We start from the raw sequence: 20,769 nt of genomic DNA, 5'->3' as shown, positions 1-20,769 counted from the left end.
ATTGTGCCATCTAGCGAGATGTCATGGTTTTCACTTTAATTTGTAACGTGCCTTTCCATACTGTGCGGTGTGCGTAAAAGCGAAGGAAATGTGGCAACTGGCCATGGTGAAAATGGTCATGCGAAATAATGTAATTGGTAACTATACTACAAACTCTCATCTTGTAAAATAGTGTGCAGTAGGCTATGGCCTAATCGATGCAATGCATAGTCTATTATAGGAAAATGACCAACATCGAATAACAGAGCACGATATTGAAATAATATTTGCCTTATTATTTCCAAAATTATAATAATGAGATTTGAAATCGTCTCTGTTTATCAACATCTGAGGATTATGGAATCATGGTCAGTGTTGTCTATATATAATGATTTATAATCATATTTGTGTTGCTTCAGTGAATGTTGAGGTCTCTAAAGACAAATGTGTAGGCCAGTGGATGCCAGCGAGTCTGACTCTTCAAGTTGGCACGCATCAATGCAGATTCCAAGGAGGACTAGTTCGGGTGCTGTAGAGTGCAGAGAACGTGTCCATCATTTCATTCATAAGAGCCGGAGCAACAGAGCCCGCTTATTCGTCCTCTTTTTCTTCGCTGCTGACATGCAGTCTTTCTTGTCTCCATTTAACAAGGCGATCTTAGTGGCTTTGTTTATTTTTGCCATCTTACTCATTCTTTATGTAATACTATGGTATATATGCCGTGACGTGGATTGCGACCACGGTATATGACGCTTGTCGTGAGAAAAGCAGACGATACCCTGACTTTGGCTTATACGGAGACGCGCCAGGGTGACCCTTTGGTAAGTCCACAGGCGCGTCTTGACCGCTCTGACCATGAGCTCAAGGTGCATCATTTAACCAACGGTAACATGGAATTCGTTTGTATATATTGGTGATGTTGAGTACAATATGTGCAGTTCCTTTGATGTCTATCGTGTAGGCTGAATACCCTATTCAATTTGATCTCCAACGTGTTGCGCCACATTCGTGTTAGCATGAGGTAGGCTATTGCAAAGCAGGGGGATTGTTTCCCTTCATTTCTATTGGTATTCATAGTAACATTTTATAATTCAGTAAAACGTATATTAGTGGAAAAGCTGCTATCGTGTGACAAAGAAGGCGGGAAGGAGGTTCAGGCTACACGTTTTTGAAGCATCTGTGTCACCCTTATCCCCCTCGCTCGCAAATGTCCCGTTATTGGTCATCCAACAAAAACCCCGTTGACAATTCATAGAGACATGAGGAGGCATCAATAACATTTTAAATTCTATTTAATCATTATGGTTCGGATTCTGATTTTGGTTCATCCACAATTGGAAAGTATGATGGGAATAGATGGGATTGATTTTATTCTATGAATATTTCAATTCTGCGGAATGTCCTGTAAATGCTTACCTTTAAAACAGCTCTGCTTTTTTATTTTAGTTCATTTGACCTTATACCGTGTCCTGTGTATCCAACATTAGATATAATAACATTGCAATAACAAAATCCCAACCATCTCTATAAATATTTGCATTGAAATCAAAGAGAAAGCTTTTTGATGCAGACACTCAGCATATAGCCTATTCATATTGTTGGATAACAATTTATGTCTACTGCCCCCAGTAGTCTATTCTACAATGCATAAAAAATTCTTATTTAATAATCCCACTCAGTCTGAACTTCCCACTCATGCTGTTCTTCCTCAGCTTTTAAGGTTCCTTGGATAACTCTTGCCTTGATAAAGAACAGTTTACTTAAGCATGGGGTTCTTGATGTGGATCTACTGTTCTTCAGAATTCTAAAAGCTTCTTGAAATAAATGGAAGCCTGCATACATTTAAATGGGAGTTAAATTAACACTCAGTTGTGTAAAAGAACCCCAGGGTTGGTGTTAATAACCAGAGTTGAACCAAAACCATGCAATACAGGACCAAAAGTATGTGGACACCTTCTCGTCAAACATCGCATTCCAAAATCATAGGCATTAATATGGAGTTGCCCCCCCTTTTTTTGCTGCTACAACAGCCTCCACTCTTTTCCACTAGATGTTGGAACATTGCTGCGGGGACTTTCTTCCATTCAGCCACAAGAGCATTAGGGAAGTCGGGCACTGATGTTGGGCGATTAGGCCTGGCTCGCAGTTGGCATTCTAATTCATCCCAAAATTATTCGACGGGGTTGAGGTCAGGACTCTGTGCAGGCCAGTCAAGTTCTTCCACACTGATCTCGATAAACCATTTCTGTATGGACCTCGCTTTGTGCACGGGGGCATTGTCATGCTGAAACAGGAAAGGGCCTTCCCCAAACTGTTGCTGTTTTTGCATATATTACTTTCAGTTTTGTACAGCAGCTTCAAACAGCTGTAAATACAATATTTAGCTTATGGAAACTATATAGCGGTTTAGATGGTACAATGATTCTCTACACTATACTTGCTTGTTTTGTCAGATAAACTTAAATTAGGTGTCATGTCCTGACCAGTAAAGGGGTTATTTGTTATTGTAGTTTGGTCAGGACGTGGCAGGGGGTATTTGTTTTATGTGGTTCGGGGTTTGTTGGGATATGTATTTATGTAAGAGAGGTGTTTGTTTTATGTGTTCCGGGGTTTTGGGGTATTGTTCTATGTTTTGTATTTCTATGGTTTTTCTATGTTGTGTATTTCTTTGTTGGCCTGGTATGGACAGAACTTCCCACCACCAAAGGACCAAGCAGCGGGGTAAGGAGCAGCAGAGGAACTATATGGACTATGGGGAATCATGGACATGGGAGGAGATCCTGGACGGGGCAGGACCATGGCACCAGGCTGGGGAGTACCGACGGCCTAAGGAGGAGCTGGAGGCAGCCAAGGCGGAGCGGCGCCGTTACGAGGCATTATACGCGCCAATTGGCAAGTGCGAGAGGCCAAATTCTTGGGGGGGCACACGGGAAGAGTGGCTAGGTCAGGTAATAGACCTAAGCCAACTCCCCGTGCTTATTATGGGGAGCAGCGGATCATGAGAGCGCCGGTCTATGCGGAAGTGCGCACAATCTCACCCATGCGCACGCACAGTCCGGTGCGAGCGATCCCAGCCCCTCGCAGGTGCCGTGCTAGAGTGGGCATCCAGCCAGGTAGGATTATGCCTGCGCAGCACATCTGGCCACCAGTGCGTCTCCTAGGCCCAGGCTACCCTGCGCCTGCTCTACACACGGCAGCCATCAGGCCTCTGCACAGCCCAGTTTGCCCTGTGCCAGCACTCTGCTCGTGCAGGGCTACTGTTACCACCCAGCCAGGACGGGTTGTGCAGGCTGTGCGCTTCAGACCTCCAGTGATTGTTCATGGCCCGGTGTATCCAGTTCCTGCTCCTCGCACTAGCCTTGAGGTGCGTGTTTCCAGTCTGGCGCCTCCAAAGCCAGCACCACGCACCAGGCCTCCAGTGCATCAGCCCAGTCCAGTACGTCCTGTTCCCGCTCCTCGCACTAGCCTTGGGATGCGTGTCTCCAGTCTGGTACCTCCAGTACCAGCCCCACGCACCAGGTCTCCAGTGCGTCAGCCCAGTCCAGTTCATCCTGCTCCTGCTCCTCGCACTAGCCCTGTGGTGCGTGTCCCTAGTCTGGCGCCTCCAAAGCCAGCCCCACGCATCAGGCCTTCAGTGCGCAGTCCCCGTCCAGAGCTTCCGGCGACAGTTCCCCGTCCAGAGCTTCCGGCGACAGTGCCCCGTCCAGAGCTTCCGGCGACAGTTTCCCGTCCAGTGCTTCCAGCGATGTCTTACAGTCCGGAGCCTGCAGAGACGGCCCACAGTCCGGAGCCTGCAGAGACGGCCCACAGTCCGGAGCCTGCAGAGACGGCCCACAGTCCAGAGCCTGCAGAGACGGCCCACAGTCCTGAGCCTGCAGAGACGGCCCACAGTTCGGAGCCGACAGAGACGGCCCACAGTTCGGAGCTGACAGAGACGCCCTCCAGTCCGGAACCGGAGCAGCCAGAGTCGCCCTACAGTACGGAACCGGAGCAGCCAGAGTCGCCCTCCAGTCCGGCGCAGCCAGAGTCGCCCTTCAGTCGTCGTTGTTTTTGTTATTTTGTTTTGTGTTCACGTTTTCCTCTAATAAAAGAAGATGAGTGTACACATTCCCGCTGCTTTTTGGTCCACAGTTTACGACGAGCGTGACATTAGGCGAACTATTCGAATTTTAGCAACCAGGAAATGGCGGAGACATTTCCCCATAGCGAATCTTTAAGGTATTTAATTTTTATGACAAGATATTCACTTAGGATCTCACTTTATGAAGGCCACAGGACTTAATATGAAAGAATGCAACAACTATGTCTCTGTCATTAGCAAAAAAAATCACTTGAAAGGCACCATAGGAAATATGCAGATCAGGCTTAAAACCATACAGCAGGGCTATTCAGTTACGGTCCTGGAGGCCGAGCCATTTCATTTTTCTTTTTTCAAAGAACCATCTCATTTATGGTTCTTCAAAGACCCTAAAATGGTTTTCTTATGGCTTTGCTCTCAAGAACCTTATTTGGTTCCAACTTGCACCTTTTATTTTTAATAGTGCAGTCTGAACTGACTGTCTGCGTCCGAAATGGCACCCTATTCCCTATGTAGTGCACTACTTTTGACCAGAGCTTTATGTAGGGAATAGGATGCAATTTGGGACACAACTGACTCTTGGGCCCAGGTCAAAAGTAGTGCATTATGTAGGGAATAGGGTGCAATTTGGGACGCAGGGAGAGGAGACCTCTAAATAGGAGACCTCTAAATAGAGAGAGATGTATTTGCATAACAATTTAAAGTTGGAGCATACCCACCTGCTCTGTTCTAGCCTAGCCTACTGCTCTATAATTCCAGTAAAGGTAAACCTGAAGTTTGTCAATCCCTCAGGGGGCCTTCATGGAATGAGCTCCCTGCTGTTTGACAGAACACAAAGACGGTGCACTTTCCTGACAGTGTAAACAACATCATCGAAACACACAACATTGGGTTGACTTGATTTGACTGTAGACTGTCTGCCAGCGATGCTGTCTTGTAACTTTTCAAGAACAGTGTTTAATAACCAAAACCTGATGCATTCTATCACTATGACACCGGCGAGTCAGTCACTCTAAAATGCTATTTGGAGAACAGTAAAAAGAAGCAAAAATGACCCCAGCCATTATCACCATGGCTGCTGTAGCTTCATTCAGTCGATCTACAAATACATAGTCTATTAGCTATACAATTAGCCCCTACATATTAACTCACATTAACTCAGCACCGGGATTAAAAACTATAATTTAATACAGAAGGATCGCTTAGCAAAAAAAGTATTTAATAAACAAAAGGTAAACAAATACCTTTGCTTTACAGAAAAAAAGTTTGTGCAGTTGTACAGCTAATTTCCTGCAATACTACACATTTTGACATTACTTATGCCATGTTAATATGTTATCTGAGTGAAAGTAACAAAAAAGAATCAATGGGGGCCCTCTGGAGGTTGGAGGTCAGAGCCCCTGGGCACATGCTCCCGGGTGGCGCAGCAGTCAAAGGCACTGCATCTCAGTTCTAGAGGCATCACTACAGACCCTGGTTCAATTCCAGGCTGTATCACAACTGGCCGTGATTGGGAGTCCCATAGGGCGATGCACAATTTGCCCAGCTACATCCGGGTTAGGGTTTGGCCAGTGTAGGCCGTCATTGTAAGTAAGAATTTGTTCTTAACTGACTTGCCTACTTAAATAAAGGTTAAATTGTCACAACTTCCACCGAAGTTGGTGCCTCTCCTTGTTCGGGCGGCGTTCGGCGGTCAAGGTCACCGGCTTTCTAGCTGCCACCGATTTGCATTTCTTTTTCTATGTTGTTCTGTCTTGATTGTACACACCTGGTTCCCATTACGTTATAATTTATTCCCTATTTAACCCTCTGGTTCCCACATGGTTTTGTGCGTGTTTGTTCTTTGTTTAGTGTTCAAGACTTCTGTGAGCTGGTGTGTTTTTCCCTGCGTGGAAATCGTTGTTGTTTCTTTTCAAGTAAAGTACGTATTTTCCTCAGTTATGTGTCCTGCGCCTGACTCCGTCCTAACCGCTGCACACTGACACTTGACAGAAACACGCACCTAAAAAATGGAGTCAGCAGGTGCACCCAGTCCTCCGTTACCAGTGGAGGAGCACGTCCAGCAGCACGCAACGATGCTGCACACCATGGAGCGATGGGAGAGAGGGGGTTATCCCACACTCCCATCAACTTCACCCCAACCCACACCGCTGTCCATCCCTCCGTCACCTAGACCCAGTGGGATTCGGCTCTCGCTCCCGAGGGCATATGATGGGACGGCTGCCGGGTGCCAGGGGTTCCTGCTCCAGTTGGAGCTCTACATGGTGACCGTCCACCCGGCTCCCTCGGGATACGAGAGCGTGTCCGCCCTCATCTCCTGTTTGTCGGGGAAAGTGCTTGAGTGGGCCAATGCCGAATGGGGAGGAATAGACGCAGCGTTGGTCCGCTATGAGGATTTCACCCGCCGCTTCCGGGTGGACTTCGAACATCCACCTGAGGGGAGAGCGGCGGGGGAACGCTGGTTCCATCTCAGACAGGGGATGAGGAGCGCACTGGACTTCAGGACCCTGGCTGCCAGCGCGGGATGGAATGAGAGGGCCCTGATCAACCATTACCGGTGTAGTCTACGTGAGGACGTTCGTCGGGAGCTGGCCTGCAGGGACACCACCCTTACCCTTGACCAGCTGGTGGATTTATCCATCCGGCTGGATAACCTGTTGGCCACCCGCGGACGTCCGGATCAGGGTCCGTCCATTCCATCTCCCAGCACCTCCGATCCTACACCTATGGAGCTCGGAGGTGCTGCTCTAAGGGTGACTGGAGGGGGGGCCGTTTCCTGCACCACCTGTGGCCGCAGAGGGCACACTGCTGCTGGTCGGTGCTGGATAGGTTCCCCAGGGAGTCGAGCCAGCAGGCAGGGCACTGGTGGATCATCCCAGGTGAGTAGGCACCCGACTCACCCAGAGCTCCCTGTTGCGCACATGTGTGTATGTATTGAATTTCCTGAATTTTCCCCGCATTCCCAGCATAAGGCGCTAGTAGATTCAGGCGCAGCAGGGAACTTTATTGACCGTTCATTTGCACTTAGATTAGGGATCCCTATTGTTCCTGCTGATGTGCCCTTCCCTGTACATGCCTTAGACAGTCATTCTTTAGGGTCGGGCCTGATTAGGGAGGTCACAGCTCCACTATGTATGATAACGCAGGAGGGTCATGAGGAGAGAATTAGTCTCTTCCTGATCGATTCTCCTGTGGTGTTGGGGCTTTCCTGGTTGGCCTATCATGACCCCACTATTTCGTGGCAACAGAGGGCTCTCAAGGGATGGTCACGTCAGTGCTCAGGGAGGTGTATAGGTGTTTCCATAGGTACAACTACGGTGGAGAGTCCAAACCAGGTCTCCACCATGCACATCCCCCCTGAATATGCCGATTTGGCTCTCGCCTTCTGTAAAAAGAAGGCGACTCAACTACCACCCCATCGATGGGGGGATTGTGCGATAAATCTCCTGGTAGACACAGCACTTCCCAGGAGACACGGGTATCCTCTGTCTCAGGAGGAGACAGCGGCTATGGAAACATATGTCTCAGAATCTCTGGGACAGGGATACATTCGGCCTTCCACTTCACCTGCCCCCTCGAGTTTCTTTTTTGTGAAGAAGGATGGAGGTTTACGCCTGTGCATTGACTATAGAGGTATAAATCAGATCACGGTTAAGTACAATTACCCGCTGCCTCTCATAGCCAGTGTGACCGAGTCATTGCACGGGGCGCGCTTCTTCACCAAATTGGATCTCAGGAGCACTTACAACCTGGTGCGTATCCGGGAGGGGGATGAGTGGAAGACGGCATTTAGTACCACCTCTGGGCACTATGAGTACCTCGTCATGCCGTACGGGTTGATGAATGCTCCATCAGTCTTCCAATCCTTTGTAGATTAGGTTTTCAGGGACCGGCACGGGCAGGGTGTAGTAGTGTATATAGATGACATTCTAATATACTCTGCTACATGCGCCGAGCATTTGTCCCTGGTGCGCAAGGTGCTTGGTCGACTGTTGGAGTAGGACCTGTATGTCAAGGCTGAGAAATGTCTGTTCTTCCAACAGTCCGTTTCCTTCCTAGGGTACCGCCTGTCCTCGTCAGGGGTGGAGATGGAGAATGACCATATTTCAGCTGTGCGTAATTGGCCGACTCCAACCACGGTAAAGGAGGTGCAGCGGTTCGTAGGGTTTGCCAACTACTACCGGAGGTTTATCTGGGGCTTTGGTCAGGTAGCGGCTCCCATTACCTCCTTGCTGAAGGGGGGACCGGTGCGACTGCAGTGGTCAGCTGGGGCGGACAGGGCTTTTGGTCACCTGAAGGCTCTGTTTACCTCGGCTCCCGTGCTGGCTCATCCTGATCCTTCCTTGGCATTCATAGTAGAGGTGGACGCATCCGAGGCTGGGATAGGAGCTGTGCTGTCTCAGCGCTTGGGTACGCCACGAAAGCTCCGCCCCTGTGCTTTCTTTTCGAAGAAGCTCAGCCCGGTGGAGCGGAACTATGATGTGGGGGACCGGGAGCTGTTGGCTGTTGTCAAGGCTTTGAAGGCGTGGAGGCATTGGCTTGAGGGGTCTAAACACCCTTTCCTCATTTGGACTGACCACCGCAATCTGGAGTACATCCGGGCGGCGAGGAGAATGAACCCTCGCCAGGCAAGGTGGGCCATGTTTTTCACCCGTTTTGTTTTCACCCTATCCTACAGACCAGGTTCCCAGAACGCTAAGGCAGACGCACTGTCCCGGATGTATGACACAGAGGAGCGGTCCACGGATCCCACTCCCATACTTCCGGCTTCTTGGCTGGTGGCACCGGTGGTATGGGAGGTTGACACGGACATCGAGCAGGCATTACGTACGGAGCCCACTCCCACCCAGTGTCCAGTTGGGCATCTATACGTTCCGTTTGATGTCCGTGATCAATTGATCTGTTGGGCCCACACGTCACCCTCCTCTGGTCATCCCAGCATCGGTCGGACAGTGCGCTGTCTTAGTGGGAAGTACTGGTGGCCCACTTTAGCTAAGGACGTGAGGGTTTATGTTTCCTCCTGCTTGGTGTGCACCCAGAGCAAGGCACCAAGACACCATCACAGAGGGAAGTTACAACCCATACCCATTCCACAACGGCCGTGGTCACACCTATTGGTGGATTTCGTGACGGATCTTCCTCCGTCACAAGGAAACACCGCGATTCTGGTCGTTGTGGATCGGTTTTCTAAGTCCTGCCGTCTCCTTCCTTAGCCTGGTCTCCCTATGGCCCTACAGACTGCAGAGGCCCTGTTTACACACGTCTTCCAGCACTACGGGGTGCCTGAGGATATAGTGTCTGAACGGGGTCCCCAGTTCACATCGAGGGTCTGGAGGGCGTTCATGGAACGTCTGGGGGTCTCGGTCAGCCTGACCTCAGGGTTTCACCCCAAGAGTAATGGGCAGGTGGAGAGTTAACCAGGATGTGGGTAGGTTTCTGCGGTCCTATTGCCAGGACCGGCCGGAGGAGTGGGCGGCTTTCATCCCCTGGGCAGAGATGGCCCAAAACTCCCTCCGCCACTCCTCCAGTAACCTGTTTCCGTTTCAGTGTGTACTAGGTTATCAGCCGGTCCTGGCACCGTAGCATCAGAGCCAGATCGAGGCACCTGCGGTGGATGAATGGTTTCGGCGCTCGGAGGAGACATAGGACGCTGCCCATGTGCGCCTGCAACGGGCCATCAGGCGACAGAAGGCGAGCGCCGACCGCCACCGCAGAGAGGGTCTGGCTCTCGACCCGAAACCTGCCCCTTCGCCTGTCCTGCCGGAAGCTGGGTTCGCGGTTTGTGGGGCCATTTAAAGTCTTGAGGAGACTGAACGAGGTATGTTATAGATTACCGTATTAACCCCTCGTTCCATGTGTCTCTCCTCAGGCCGGTGGTGGCTGGTCCGCTCCAGCAGTCAGGTGCGGGAGGTTCCTCCGCCCCCTCAGGACACCGAGGGGGCCCTGGCGTATACTGTGTCGAGCCATCATGGACTCAAGGCGTCGGGCGAGTGGCCTTCAGTACCTCATGGAGTGGGAGGGGTACGGTCCGGAGGAGAGATGCTGGGTGCTGGTGGAGGACATCCTGGACCCTTCCTTACTGCAGGAATTTCACCGTCTCCACCCGGATCGCCCTGCGCCTCGTCCTCCGGGTCGTCCCCGAGGCTGGTGTCGGCACGCTGGTGGAGCCGTGCGTAAAGGGGGGGTACTGTCACGACTTCCGCCGAAGTTGGTGCCTCTCCTTGTTCGGGCGGCGTTCGGCGGTCAAGGTCACCGGCTTTCTAGCTGCCACCGATCTACGTTTCTTTTTCTATGTTGTTCTGTCTTGATTGTACACACCTGGTTCCCATTACGTTATAATTTATTCCCTATTTAACCCTCTGGTTCCCACATGGTTTTGTGCGTGTTTGTTCTTTGTTTAGTGTTCAAGACTTCTGTGAGCTGGTGTGTTTTTCCCTGCGTAGAAATCATTGTTGTTTCTCTTCGAGTAAAGTACGTATTTTCCTCAGTTGTGTCCTGCGCCTGACTCCGTCCTAACTGCTGCACAATGACACTTGACATAAATAAAACAAATGTGCCCCTTGTGCCCAGTCAGTAGTTCGGCCATGATTAATACAAGTTTAGATAGCTGGCTAGACTAATTAACTATTCAAAAACAATTACTGGTATTGGCTAATGGAGTGACTGTCATGGCTAACTGAGTGACTGTCAGTGAGTAACAAGATGAAACTGTACAACCAATTTTCGAAATTGCACCTTGTGTATTCTATTCTAACTCTCAACACTAAGACCTTGAGTGAGTTCCTAAAATAAAAATGACAGAGGTCCAGACCTCGGTGTCCTCTTATGTAGCAATTGCCATGGTTCTCGTATTTTAATGAGCTGGCTAGCCAGTTAATGGTAGATAGCTAGCAAGAAACCAACACATTGTCTTGAAAGTAGATTTTAGTTGCCTGGCTTGCTACTAAGATATTCTAAATACATTTTTAAACACGTTTATTTTGGTGCAAAAAAATGTGCAGGTAACGTTGCTATTTGGACCAGGCTGTTGCGATGTTATGCAGACTGCCATTTTTGTGTTTATAATTTTTTACAAGGACAAGTTTGTCAGACAACAACAATAGAATGTTCACAATTGAATGCGTGCCAAAGACAGTTAGATGAAAAGCAACATTTATACTGAGGACTTTTAAATACATTACGACAATCCAGTAGCGGTGCATGGGTAAAATCACTGCCATATTACAACCTATGTGTTGTGATAATTGCATTGTTTGCTCTATAACCTTTTAGTGCATATGCCTTGTGATATATAGGCCTAAGGCCGAGACAATAAGAATACACAGTGGCAGAATAAATTTAACCACACATTTGTTTATTTTTTTACTGGAGAGCAACGTCTATCCAGTGAAGTCCACAAAACATATTGCATGTAACAAACCTACATGACCTACAGCATGGTCAAGCAAGGTAATGTTTCCGACATTTTCAGACTACTAAACAACTGTTTCTTTAGAACCTTGGAGAGTCGCAAAGAAAACAGGAGCTGCCTCCACTATTCCAGCACCATTTCAACATCATATAATCACCTATGCTTAGTCTAATACAGTGACAACTAAAAGATACCAAAAGTGATTTAGTCCAGTCAACATAAGCTAAATATGATGTGGCTATCTATGGTATTGATTTCTGTGTGTGTGCGTGCGTGTGTGCAAGTAGAAAAAAACATGTTGACTCACCCCACTTGTAGAGAAATGCCAATACCATCCTCCTCTTTCATGTTGTCTGAACAGTCTATGACTCTTGTTATATGTTTCACGCTTTTAGTTTTTGTTGTCCTTGGCTACCTGGCTAAAATACGTGCTCACTAGCCTAACTTCCTTTCATGAGCAACAATACGCCAATCCAGCTAGGTAACATTAGCATACTACATCTAGCTATATGTTGAACTTCCATCCTCTCAGGCCAGGGGCACAATATATGAATTTATGGTTGGATCAGAATCACCGTTATAATCATTGACCAGTATGGAGAAATAATCCTTGGCTAATTTAAGAAAGGGACAATTTTAGCTAGCTAGCTAGCCACCAGAGGACAACAACACAACGAGATGCAACAGTTCATGTTTTCTCTGTCAGTAATGATGTTTGGCTTGTGATGTGATTGGCCTGAAGCCAAATCCAAACTAGCTTCCCTTGACACTTTTTTTTTGGTGTGCCAGGACCATTCACAGCTGTACTCACTCACTTTAGCTCAACGCTGATTGGCTATGATTTTTTATTTTATCAAGTCAAATCAAATTTTATTTGTCACATGCGCCGAATTCAACAGGTACAATAGACCTTACAGTGAAATGCTTACTTACAAGCCCTTAACCAACAATGCAGTTTTAAGAAAATACCTAAAAAAGTAAGAAATTAAAGGAAGAAATAATTAAAGAGCAGCAGTAAAATAACAATAGCGAGGCTATATACAGGGGGTACCGGTACAGAGTCAATGTGCGGGGGCACCAGTTAGTCGAGGTAATTGAGGTAATATGTACATGTAGGTAGAGTAATTAAAGTGACTGTGCATAATGCTCGCTGACTTCCCTTGCATTCAATGCTACGGGCGGCAACAACGTCATACTCTTTCTGACCTTACAGCATCAGATAGATACTCTGCACATACTGAGACAGAGGGACGCTGTTTCATTCGCCCGAATGCTTTCTCCGGTGAGATACATTCAGCCTCTTGCGAATTGAAGGACATTTATGAAACACAGAGAGACGAACTATAAATTATTTTGTATGTTTTGTTAGCCTCGCTTCACTTGGCGTCCATGTATACATGCCACTGCCACAATCATCACTAGGTCAGTTGGCGGAAAGAAAAGTTGGTGGAATGCTACAGTTTGTGGGTTTTCATCTCTACTGAAAGGGATAAACTAGAGGTACCCAAACTTTTGGGCCCATGACCCCATTTTGATATCAAAATTTTTTCACGACCCACCATGTAAATAAAGTGATGTAATCAATGGCCAATGTAAATTTGACAGCCTATTACAAATCAGTCTGACTATACTTTTGACATGATTTCAATCTGAAGGAAGTATGGGGTTGAAGTGACTGAAATGCATCAGAATGGTATTGGGAAGTTCAGAAGACAATTATTTTGTATGACCTTCTTTGTAGAAAGGGATGTCATCATTGATAAAGTACTTTTTTCCCCAGTCTGATTTGGTGCCTGGTCTTGTCCACTCTGTTCTAATTAGTCCTGCTCGGATTGTGGGCATTGCAGATGGAAACAGAAGACACATAAGATAGAGCCACATTTGCACTGTAGGAAGAAACCAGAAACCGCTCTGGTTATTACAACTCTAGTGGCTACCAGAGATTACTGACGTTAACATCGGTTCTATGAACCATGCGCAATGTTTAAAAAATGCATTTTAGAGTTTCTCTTGCAACCCCATTTTCAAATCAGCCAAATCGCGACCCTTACTTTGGGAAACGCTGGGATAAACTGATAGACTCCTGTGTGATCTCGGCACCAATGTAGGCAAACCGACAGGGTCTATCAGTCCGGGTCGTTTGCTTGACTCAAGACTTTGTTGGACTGAGCAAAAGCCTAAATCTTGGAGTTTCCACAACGCCTTGGGCCTTAGGCAATATTATGTACATTAAACCTTCCTTAGATGATAGTGCGGTAAATGGAGCCATTTTTTGCATTCAGCATCACACCGCCAAGGGAAACATAGTATTCTTTCTAACAAAGATATCGACATATATTTCAGGATGTTATGTATCACTGGATATAATCATAATTCATGTAAACATAACAGTTTTGAAAACATAGCTTGTACAAAAAAAAGTGGTCTCTTGGCACAATTTACCAGGCTTAACACCTAACAAACACTTTGTACTTGTTTTAACACTTTCAACATAGGCCAGGCCCTGTTGTTACCTCATATCCCAGCGATAATGCCTTGCATTATGCTTAGGAAGAAAACACTTCAATTTGCTCAACTTGCCATTGGCTCAACCATTGGCTCATTTTGACTATATTAGCCCACACAGCTACAAGGATGCACTTTCATGTTAGGTTTAGGACCTCATATAGAAGCTTATAGAGACCCCACCTGATGTATAGAACAATCTTAAAAGTATCTAATTTGGTTTAGATACAGTACAAGCATCATGAAACCTCTAACACAATACATTCATTTGACTTGGATAAAAAAAATGTTTTTAATGTGGTTTCTTCCTTTGCAGACTCCACGAAATGATGACCTCTTCCTTAATATTTGGTCAAATTATTAATTTTGGGTATGGTTTCCTAGAAGCAAGGGTGGGTCAATTTACCCCTTTGGCTCAATTTACACCACTCTCCCCTATAGAAGTGAACCTCAACTATTTTCGACTAGTCAAAGCCTTTACAATCAAAGCCAATGCTTCATTTAAAATTATTGATACAAATTATCTGGCTAATATTTTATAACTGGATTTGTGAAGTAAGAAGTCTAAATAAATAAAAAAATACTGACGATATTATATTTGATGTACTGTACAGACCGTGAGACGAGATTAATAAGGGTGGACCTTTTTTTTCTCTCCTCACATCTCCACGCTTCCTGCGAGTTGCGTGCCCTACTCGTGATACAGATTTGAGGGGGCAGAACTAATGTCAAGGGGCGGAGCACGCTTCGGTGCACTCACAGAGCAGGAGGAACTTAGCGAAGCACAAGTGTGCAGAGTAGCACGGAATCCAAGGACTGAAACACACGAAGAGACCTGGCACAGATATGTGGCTACTGTCTTTCATTTTACCAATTTTGAGGCTGTATTTAGTGGGAGTTAAAGTTCTTCTGTATCAACTGTTCAACAAGTCTTTTACGTTACCAGGTTAGACTTTTCTGTTCATCCCCGTATTCATTGAAGATATTGAATGCAGCTGTGATGATCACTTATCCTAGCCTATAACGTTAGCTGCTGGCTAGAGCTGCCTGTTAACGTTAGCTACTTAGCTAGCTAGTGAAGGCTTTCAACAACAATAGCCAATTTGACTGAAAATTGACTAGCAAACGAATTAATATCAAAATGCAACCACTGTTTAACAAATTGTTGAGGAATTGATATAACTGGCTGTCATAAAATGAAGCTGCAAGTGTTATGCGATAGTTGACTGCTACTGTAACTTACCTATAGCCTTTGTTGTTAGGATATATGATCTGCTTTCCATAACCATTTTTTTCCAGCACAAAATATAAATTATATATCAGCATTCCATTTCACAAATGCACACAACCCCAGACCTAGGCTACTTTAACCCTACATTAAAGTAGCCTAGCCTGATGCTACAAAAATAGTAGCCTTGGTCTGTAATAGGAATGGGTTTTTGATCTATTCCTATGCACATTTTCAAAATTCATAGTGTGCCATAATACCATGCCTTGTAAGGTGAATCACACGTCATGATAATCTCACTACATATCTTCATTGTCTTGTGTGAACTATAGTGCTTTTGGAAGGATAGGGGTAATCAATGACCTTTAGCCCAGATTCCCCCTTATTCACATCACATCAGAATGTCGAAATCCTCATGTGAATTTGTAGCCTAACATGGACTGACACAATAGCAGTGTTGTATTCTGTCTTGTTATAGAAAAGACCAATTAGCCTAAACCTCTCAAACATACCTAAGCATGCAAAAAATCCAGTTGTGTCATTTAGGGCCTAAGCTGTACTGAAGTTAGTTTTAGCCTTGGCAAAAGATGCTTGTGTAATTGGACCCTAGGCTTTATGGTGAGAGACCGGGTCAGGCAATTTTCAGTATCCCAATCACGATAAGACCGGCTAGTAATTAGAGGGATGATTGGGTCAACAAAATTGTCAATACTCAAAGCAGATTGCATTGTGTCCCCTAGATTTATGTTTAAGGTGGCGCCATGTCCTCCACAGCAGGGGAGAGGCAAGCTCATTCTGTACTGGCTCTTAGAATATTTTATTTAGAGAATATGTTGAATTACAAATAAGAAAAAACGTAGTTATAGCCTATTAATTACTGGGGTAAAAGCCCCTATCTGACATTTTCTTTTCCTGTTGACCTTTTGTTATCTCATGCCACCTTTATCTCACTGCCTTTGTTAGGTACTCAGTAATGAGTGAAGGCACCTAAAAGGATCATTGTCAAAGGAACAAAATGGAGGCCAAAGGTGCTTCCTCATCTAATCTCCACCTTGTCGCACATCCAAGGGCAAAAAGTAAAGTATGGAGGTATTTCGGCTTTGACACCGATGCAGATGGGTGTATACTACACTGGAGGAGGATCTACTGTCGCATATGTATGACTCAAATAGCATATTCCGGGAACACCTCTAATCTCTCGTACCACCTGGAGAAGAACCACCCAGTTGAGTTCTGTGAGTTTGTGAAGAGCAACACGGAGCAGATGCGTGAGGCGGTCGCAACGGCCTACTCCAAGATAAAGACTGAACCTATGCAGCAGCAATGTCAGGAAGCCATCCTGAAGCAGAGCCCAGCGTTTGAAAATATCAACCGACGGCATAATGATCTGACGTCTGCGATCATCAACTTTGTCTGTGAAGGGATGTACCCTGTGTCTGTGGTGGAAGAACCCACCTTTCAGGCCCTTTTAAGGACTGCAGATCCAAGATACTTGCCCCCTAGCAGAATCGACGTAGCAATGAAGGCCCTACCACAGAGGTACAATCAGATCCGAGATGCAGTGCTGGGTGAGGTGGCAGGGGTGGTAAACTGCGGTGTCTCAACTGACCTTTGGCAAAGCCAAACCCAGAACAGGACCTACATCTCCCTGTCCATGCACTCTCTGAACCAAAACGGACTAGGTTCTGGTTTCTCCATGAGTTCCAAATGCCTGAAAACTTTTGAAGTTCCAGAGGACAATACAGCTGAGAATATTACCAGAGCATTGTACGAAGCCTTTGTCGAATGGGGGATAACTCATAAAGTCAACGGTGCCACCACTAACGGTTCATTGGACATTGTGAAAGCTTGCTCTCTTCTGGATCTATCCGTGCAGATGCCTTGTCTTGGCCACACTATAAATCGAGGGATGGATGAGGCCTTTCAGCTGCCCAGAATTGACTGCTTTTTGGGATGTTGCCGCAAACTTGTTGATTATTTCCAACAGTCCGTGATGGCTATGTATCTGCTGCGAGAGAAGCAGAGGCAGCAAGGCCTAGCCCAGTGTGTCCTCATCAGAGACAGGGTCCGATCCTGGGTGACCACACTGACTATGCTCCAGCGCCTGAAAGAGCAGCAGGCCATTATCAGTGTGGTACTCATGGAGGACAGTGACAACCATCAGCTGAGTTTCAAGGACAGTGAATGGAACATGGTTGAGGGCTTGATTGGAGTTCTGCAACCTTTCAAACTGGTAGCTGACATGATAACAGACTGTAGGTATCCGACCATTAGTATGGTGAGGCCTGTCCTTCACATGCTGCTGAACACAACCCTCAAGGCCAAAGAAGGGGACGCAAAAGAGGTTGGCATGGCCAAAGAGGTCATCTCCAAGGTGTTGTCCAGCACCTACCCGCAGACGTCTGAGATTGCAACGTTTCTCAACGTCGCCACTTTCCTGGATCCCCGTTACAAGAGGCTTCCTTTCCTGTCCCCCCACGACCGCTCCCAAGTGGAGAGTAAAGTCATTGAGGAGGCCAAAGCCATTCTTGAGAAACAGAGGAATGAGAATGTGGTCACAGATGAATTGGCTCCTCTTTCTGATGAGCCACCCAACAAAAAACAGGCTCTTGACAAACCCTCTCCTTCATGTAGCAATGCAGGCAACCCTTTGGCTGTGATATTTTGCCAGTCAGGCAATGACGAGAACCAAGAGGAGCTACACGCTCAGGTCGTGGAAGAGCTGAGCAACTTCAAATCCCAGAAGATCCTGGGTCTCAACGAAGACCCTCTCCATTGGTGGTCGGACCGTATGGGCTTATTTCCTACTCTCCCCAAGGTGCTCCAGAAGTACTGGTGTGTCCCCGCCACTAGTGTCCCCTCCCACAGACTGTTCAGTTCCTCAGGGACTTTCTTCTGTGGTAAGAGGAACCGCCTCACCCCGGCACATGTAGACCAACAGGTGTTTCTCTATGAAAACTCACGCCGCTGCAATGAGGCTGAACCTGTTGAGGATGACTCAGGGGAATGGGGCTTGGGACAGGAGCAGGACTCTGGGTCAGGCCATGGAATAACTGGGCAAGCCACTGCACACTACCAAACAGTTACAATACCCTAATCCTAAAGGAAATACTTAACAATAGAATATATACTGAGGGCATTTAGTTCTTTACTAGTAAAAAGGATTTATGTGAGTGTAACATCTGGTGAATTTTCTATTTCTGATCATGCTGCGATTTTATTTCATTAACTATTTGATGTAGGGCTAAATGGCTTTTATTGTCCCAATGTTCAAGTCATTTCTGAGTCATTGTTTGCTTTGCTCTTTGAAGTCCTTAGACTGTTTAAGATGTCTTTACAGTACATTTTAGATTAGCTTTGATGTGCCAAGCTTTGTTATCTGTACTGAACTCTCAGAAGAATATAAAGTATATCCTATATAACTTGAATCTCGGCTTGCTCGTGTTCCATTTTGTGTTCAATGTGTCCAATACAACTTCCTCAGATGAGTCCCGATGGTACTACTAAGGTATCAAATTGCATTTATAGGCTTCTCAGTGTTACAGTTGTTTTGGAAACTAAATGAGCAACGAACTGCCCATTTAACCACTCACCAGCCGCCACTGCAAATGTGATGCAAAACTGATTGGGAGAAATGTAATAGAGTTGAAATCTCAACCATCCTGATCACCCTCAGTGCATAGATAAGCACTGCGGCTCTAATTTTAGTCATGCTAAACTGTCTGGCCGCGTGCAGGCTGTGGTTTGTGTGCTTGTTGCACAAAGTCATTTTATCTTCAGGGGCAGGAACTGTTGTTGTCAAGCAAAATGGATCTATGTGGCATCGATAATGAAGGGCTCTTCCTCCCTGCGTGTTTCAGGACTAGAGGTCGTTACGGACTTATTTACCTGTGACTCACTCAACTTCAGTCCGACTCCACACCGTACACTTCGATAACTGCAGATTACAGCACAATGTAATTTCTCTGACCCAACACAAATTGCCCCAAAATGGAGTACTGTGTGTTTTTTTTTTATAATGGGCAAAACAAAACTGAGTCAGCGGAATTACGTTTTGATTGCCCGTAATTGAGTTGTTCTCAGTGATATGTTGGACTGGATGGAATAAATACGCCTGTTTGTATCAACCCATAGATTTTCCATTGTATTGCAAGGCAATGGCAACGTATGGACCTTAGTTTTCTTTTTCTTCCTCACACAGTTTTGCCCAAACAAAATGGAAGGGTTGCCATAGTGACGGGGGGTGCCCGAGGAATGGGTTATGAGACTGCAAGACACCTGGCAAGCCTTGGCATGCATGTGGTTATAGGTATTGTACACACACACACCCTTTGGTCATGACTCAGTAATCTCCCAAATCATTCTAAATTGCTCAGTCCAACATAGTTGAAGCCTGTGTGCTAACATCCTTAGGTTAATGTTTTGTTGAATTGTAGCCTAAGTAATGTTGCACTGATTTTCACTACAGTACATAGGGAATCTAAGGGAATCCCTGCCTAAGGCAGTTATTTCCTAACCTAATCAAATTTGACTCATCAATCAAATTGAATAGGGTTTTGCAAAGAAATCATTATTAAGGTAATAGTGGCACTGCTTCAAAGAAACCCAAATCAGAAGTGTAGGTTTAGTCTTTCACTTGGCTCTCCCTGGTCTCTATGATGAGGGAAGGATACCTGCTGCTCCAGAGTACCCCATTCATTCATCCCTCCATCCATCCTCTTTTTCCCCCTAATCATTCCCCTCTCCTCCAGCTGGGAACTCTGAAGAGGATGGCCTGCAAGCTGTGAAGAAGATCCACGAAGAGGGCAGCGAGGGGAAAGGTAATTTTCTCATGACTATTTCCCTTATAGCCTCTCTCTCTCCCGCTCTCTCTCCTTCTGTCTCTCTATCGTTTCCACACAGCCATTGCAGAATGAATAGGCTACCTCTCAAATAGGTCTGCTCCTATACACAGGCAGTAAGCTATTCAGACATAGGCCTATGTACATGAGTGGCTTGACTTTTAACTGTGTTTTCCGGGGTAAAAAGTTGGGTTCATGCTGGTAAGAGTAAACCACTTCTCCTGCTTTGTAACAGAGGGAGGATGTCGGTACACCTGCACCTTGTCAGAGGCGGCTTGGACGCCAGAGTCCATTCCAAAGGCAATTATCTAAAGGCAGCAGGTTTTCTCTTCAATTCCCATTGTTTTTCCCCGGTCCCTCCTTCCCTTATATTTACTTTTTACATTTATTTTGATAAAAGCAAAGCCGTGTCACGAGTGGGAGCAGGGGAAAGGCGAGGGAGATGTTTGTCTGTGCTTGTGTTTGATCGAGTACGAAGAGGAAAGCGATCTGCTGCCAACCAGTCTCAGTTTCATTGTCATGCAGATGTGATTTAAAGAGGCTGTTTGGAAAGAAGCAGGGGAGACAGCATATTTTGATCCCAAGCAGGCAGCTTCCCTCTTCCCTTCCTCTCTGATGCTGAAATGACAATGATCATAGTACCGCTCCAGTCAGCCAGGGTAACATCATTGTCATGTACGCCCTGCTCCAGAGTAATGATGACAGACGTGGAAATGAGAAATGGGCT

The 20,769-nt window shown here is 46.3% G+C and overlaps 2 protein-coding genes across 4 annotated transcripts in view; both read left to right on the top strand.

The window, feature by feature from the left end:
- Nucleotides 1-580: 580 nt before the first annotated feature.
- Nucleotides 581-20,769, top strand: part of dhrsx (dehydrogenase/reductase (SDR family) X-linked) — a 35,124-nt gene continuing 14,935 nt past the window's right edge. For 2 of the 3 annotated variants that reach the window (XM_014150060.3, XM_014150059.3), the window contains exons 1-3: nucleotides 14,741-14,919; nucleotides 19,403-19,510; nucleotides 19,953-20,021. In XM_014150060.3, coding sequence (XP_014005535.1) covers nucleotides 14,820-14,919; nucleotides 19,403-19,510; nucleotides 19,953-20,021 — 277 coding nt within the window. In that variant the 5' untranslated portion in view covers nucleotides 14,741-14,819. Of the gene's footprint in view, nucleotides 801-14,740; nucleotides 14,920-19,402; nucleotides 19,511-19,952; nucleotides 20,022-20,769 lie in introns of those variants that run through there. The other variant, XM_014150061.3, reaches the window with a different exon arrangement.
- LOC106574273 (E3 SUMO-protein ligase ZBED1) lies at nucleotides 14,740-18,629 on the top strand. Its single transcript, XM_014150058.3, has 2 exons — nucleotides 14,740-14,919; nucleotides 16,165-18,629. The coding sequence occupies exon 2, from the start codon at nucleotides 16,217-16,219 to the stop codon at nucleotides 18,296-18,298; it is 2,082 nt and encodes a 693-aa protein (XP_014005533.2). The 5' UTR covers nucleotides 14,740-14,919; nucleotides 16,165-16,216; the 3' UTR covers nucleotides 18,299-18,629.

This window comes from Salmo salar, chromosome 16, assembly GCF_965601325.2.
Source record: "Salmo salar chromosome 16, fSalSal1, whole genome shotgun sequence".
Taxonomy (NCBI): domain Eukaryota; kingdom Metazoa; phylum Chordata; class Actinopteri; order Salmoniformes; family Salmonidae; genus Salmo; species Salmo salar.
Note: the sequence above shows the minus strand (reverse complement) of the source record. Positions and strands in the feature narration are given on the sequence as shown.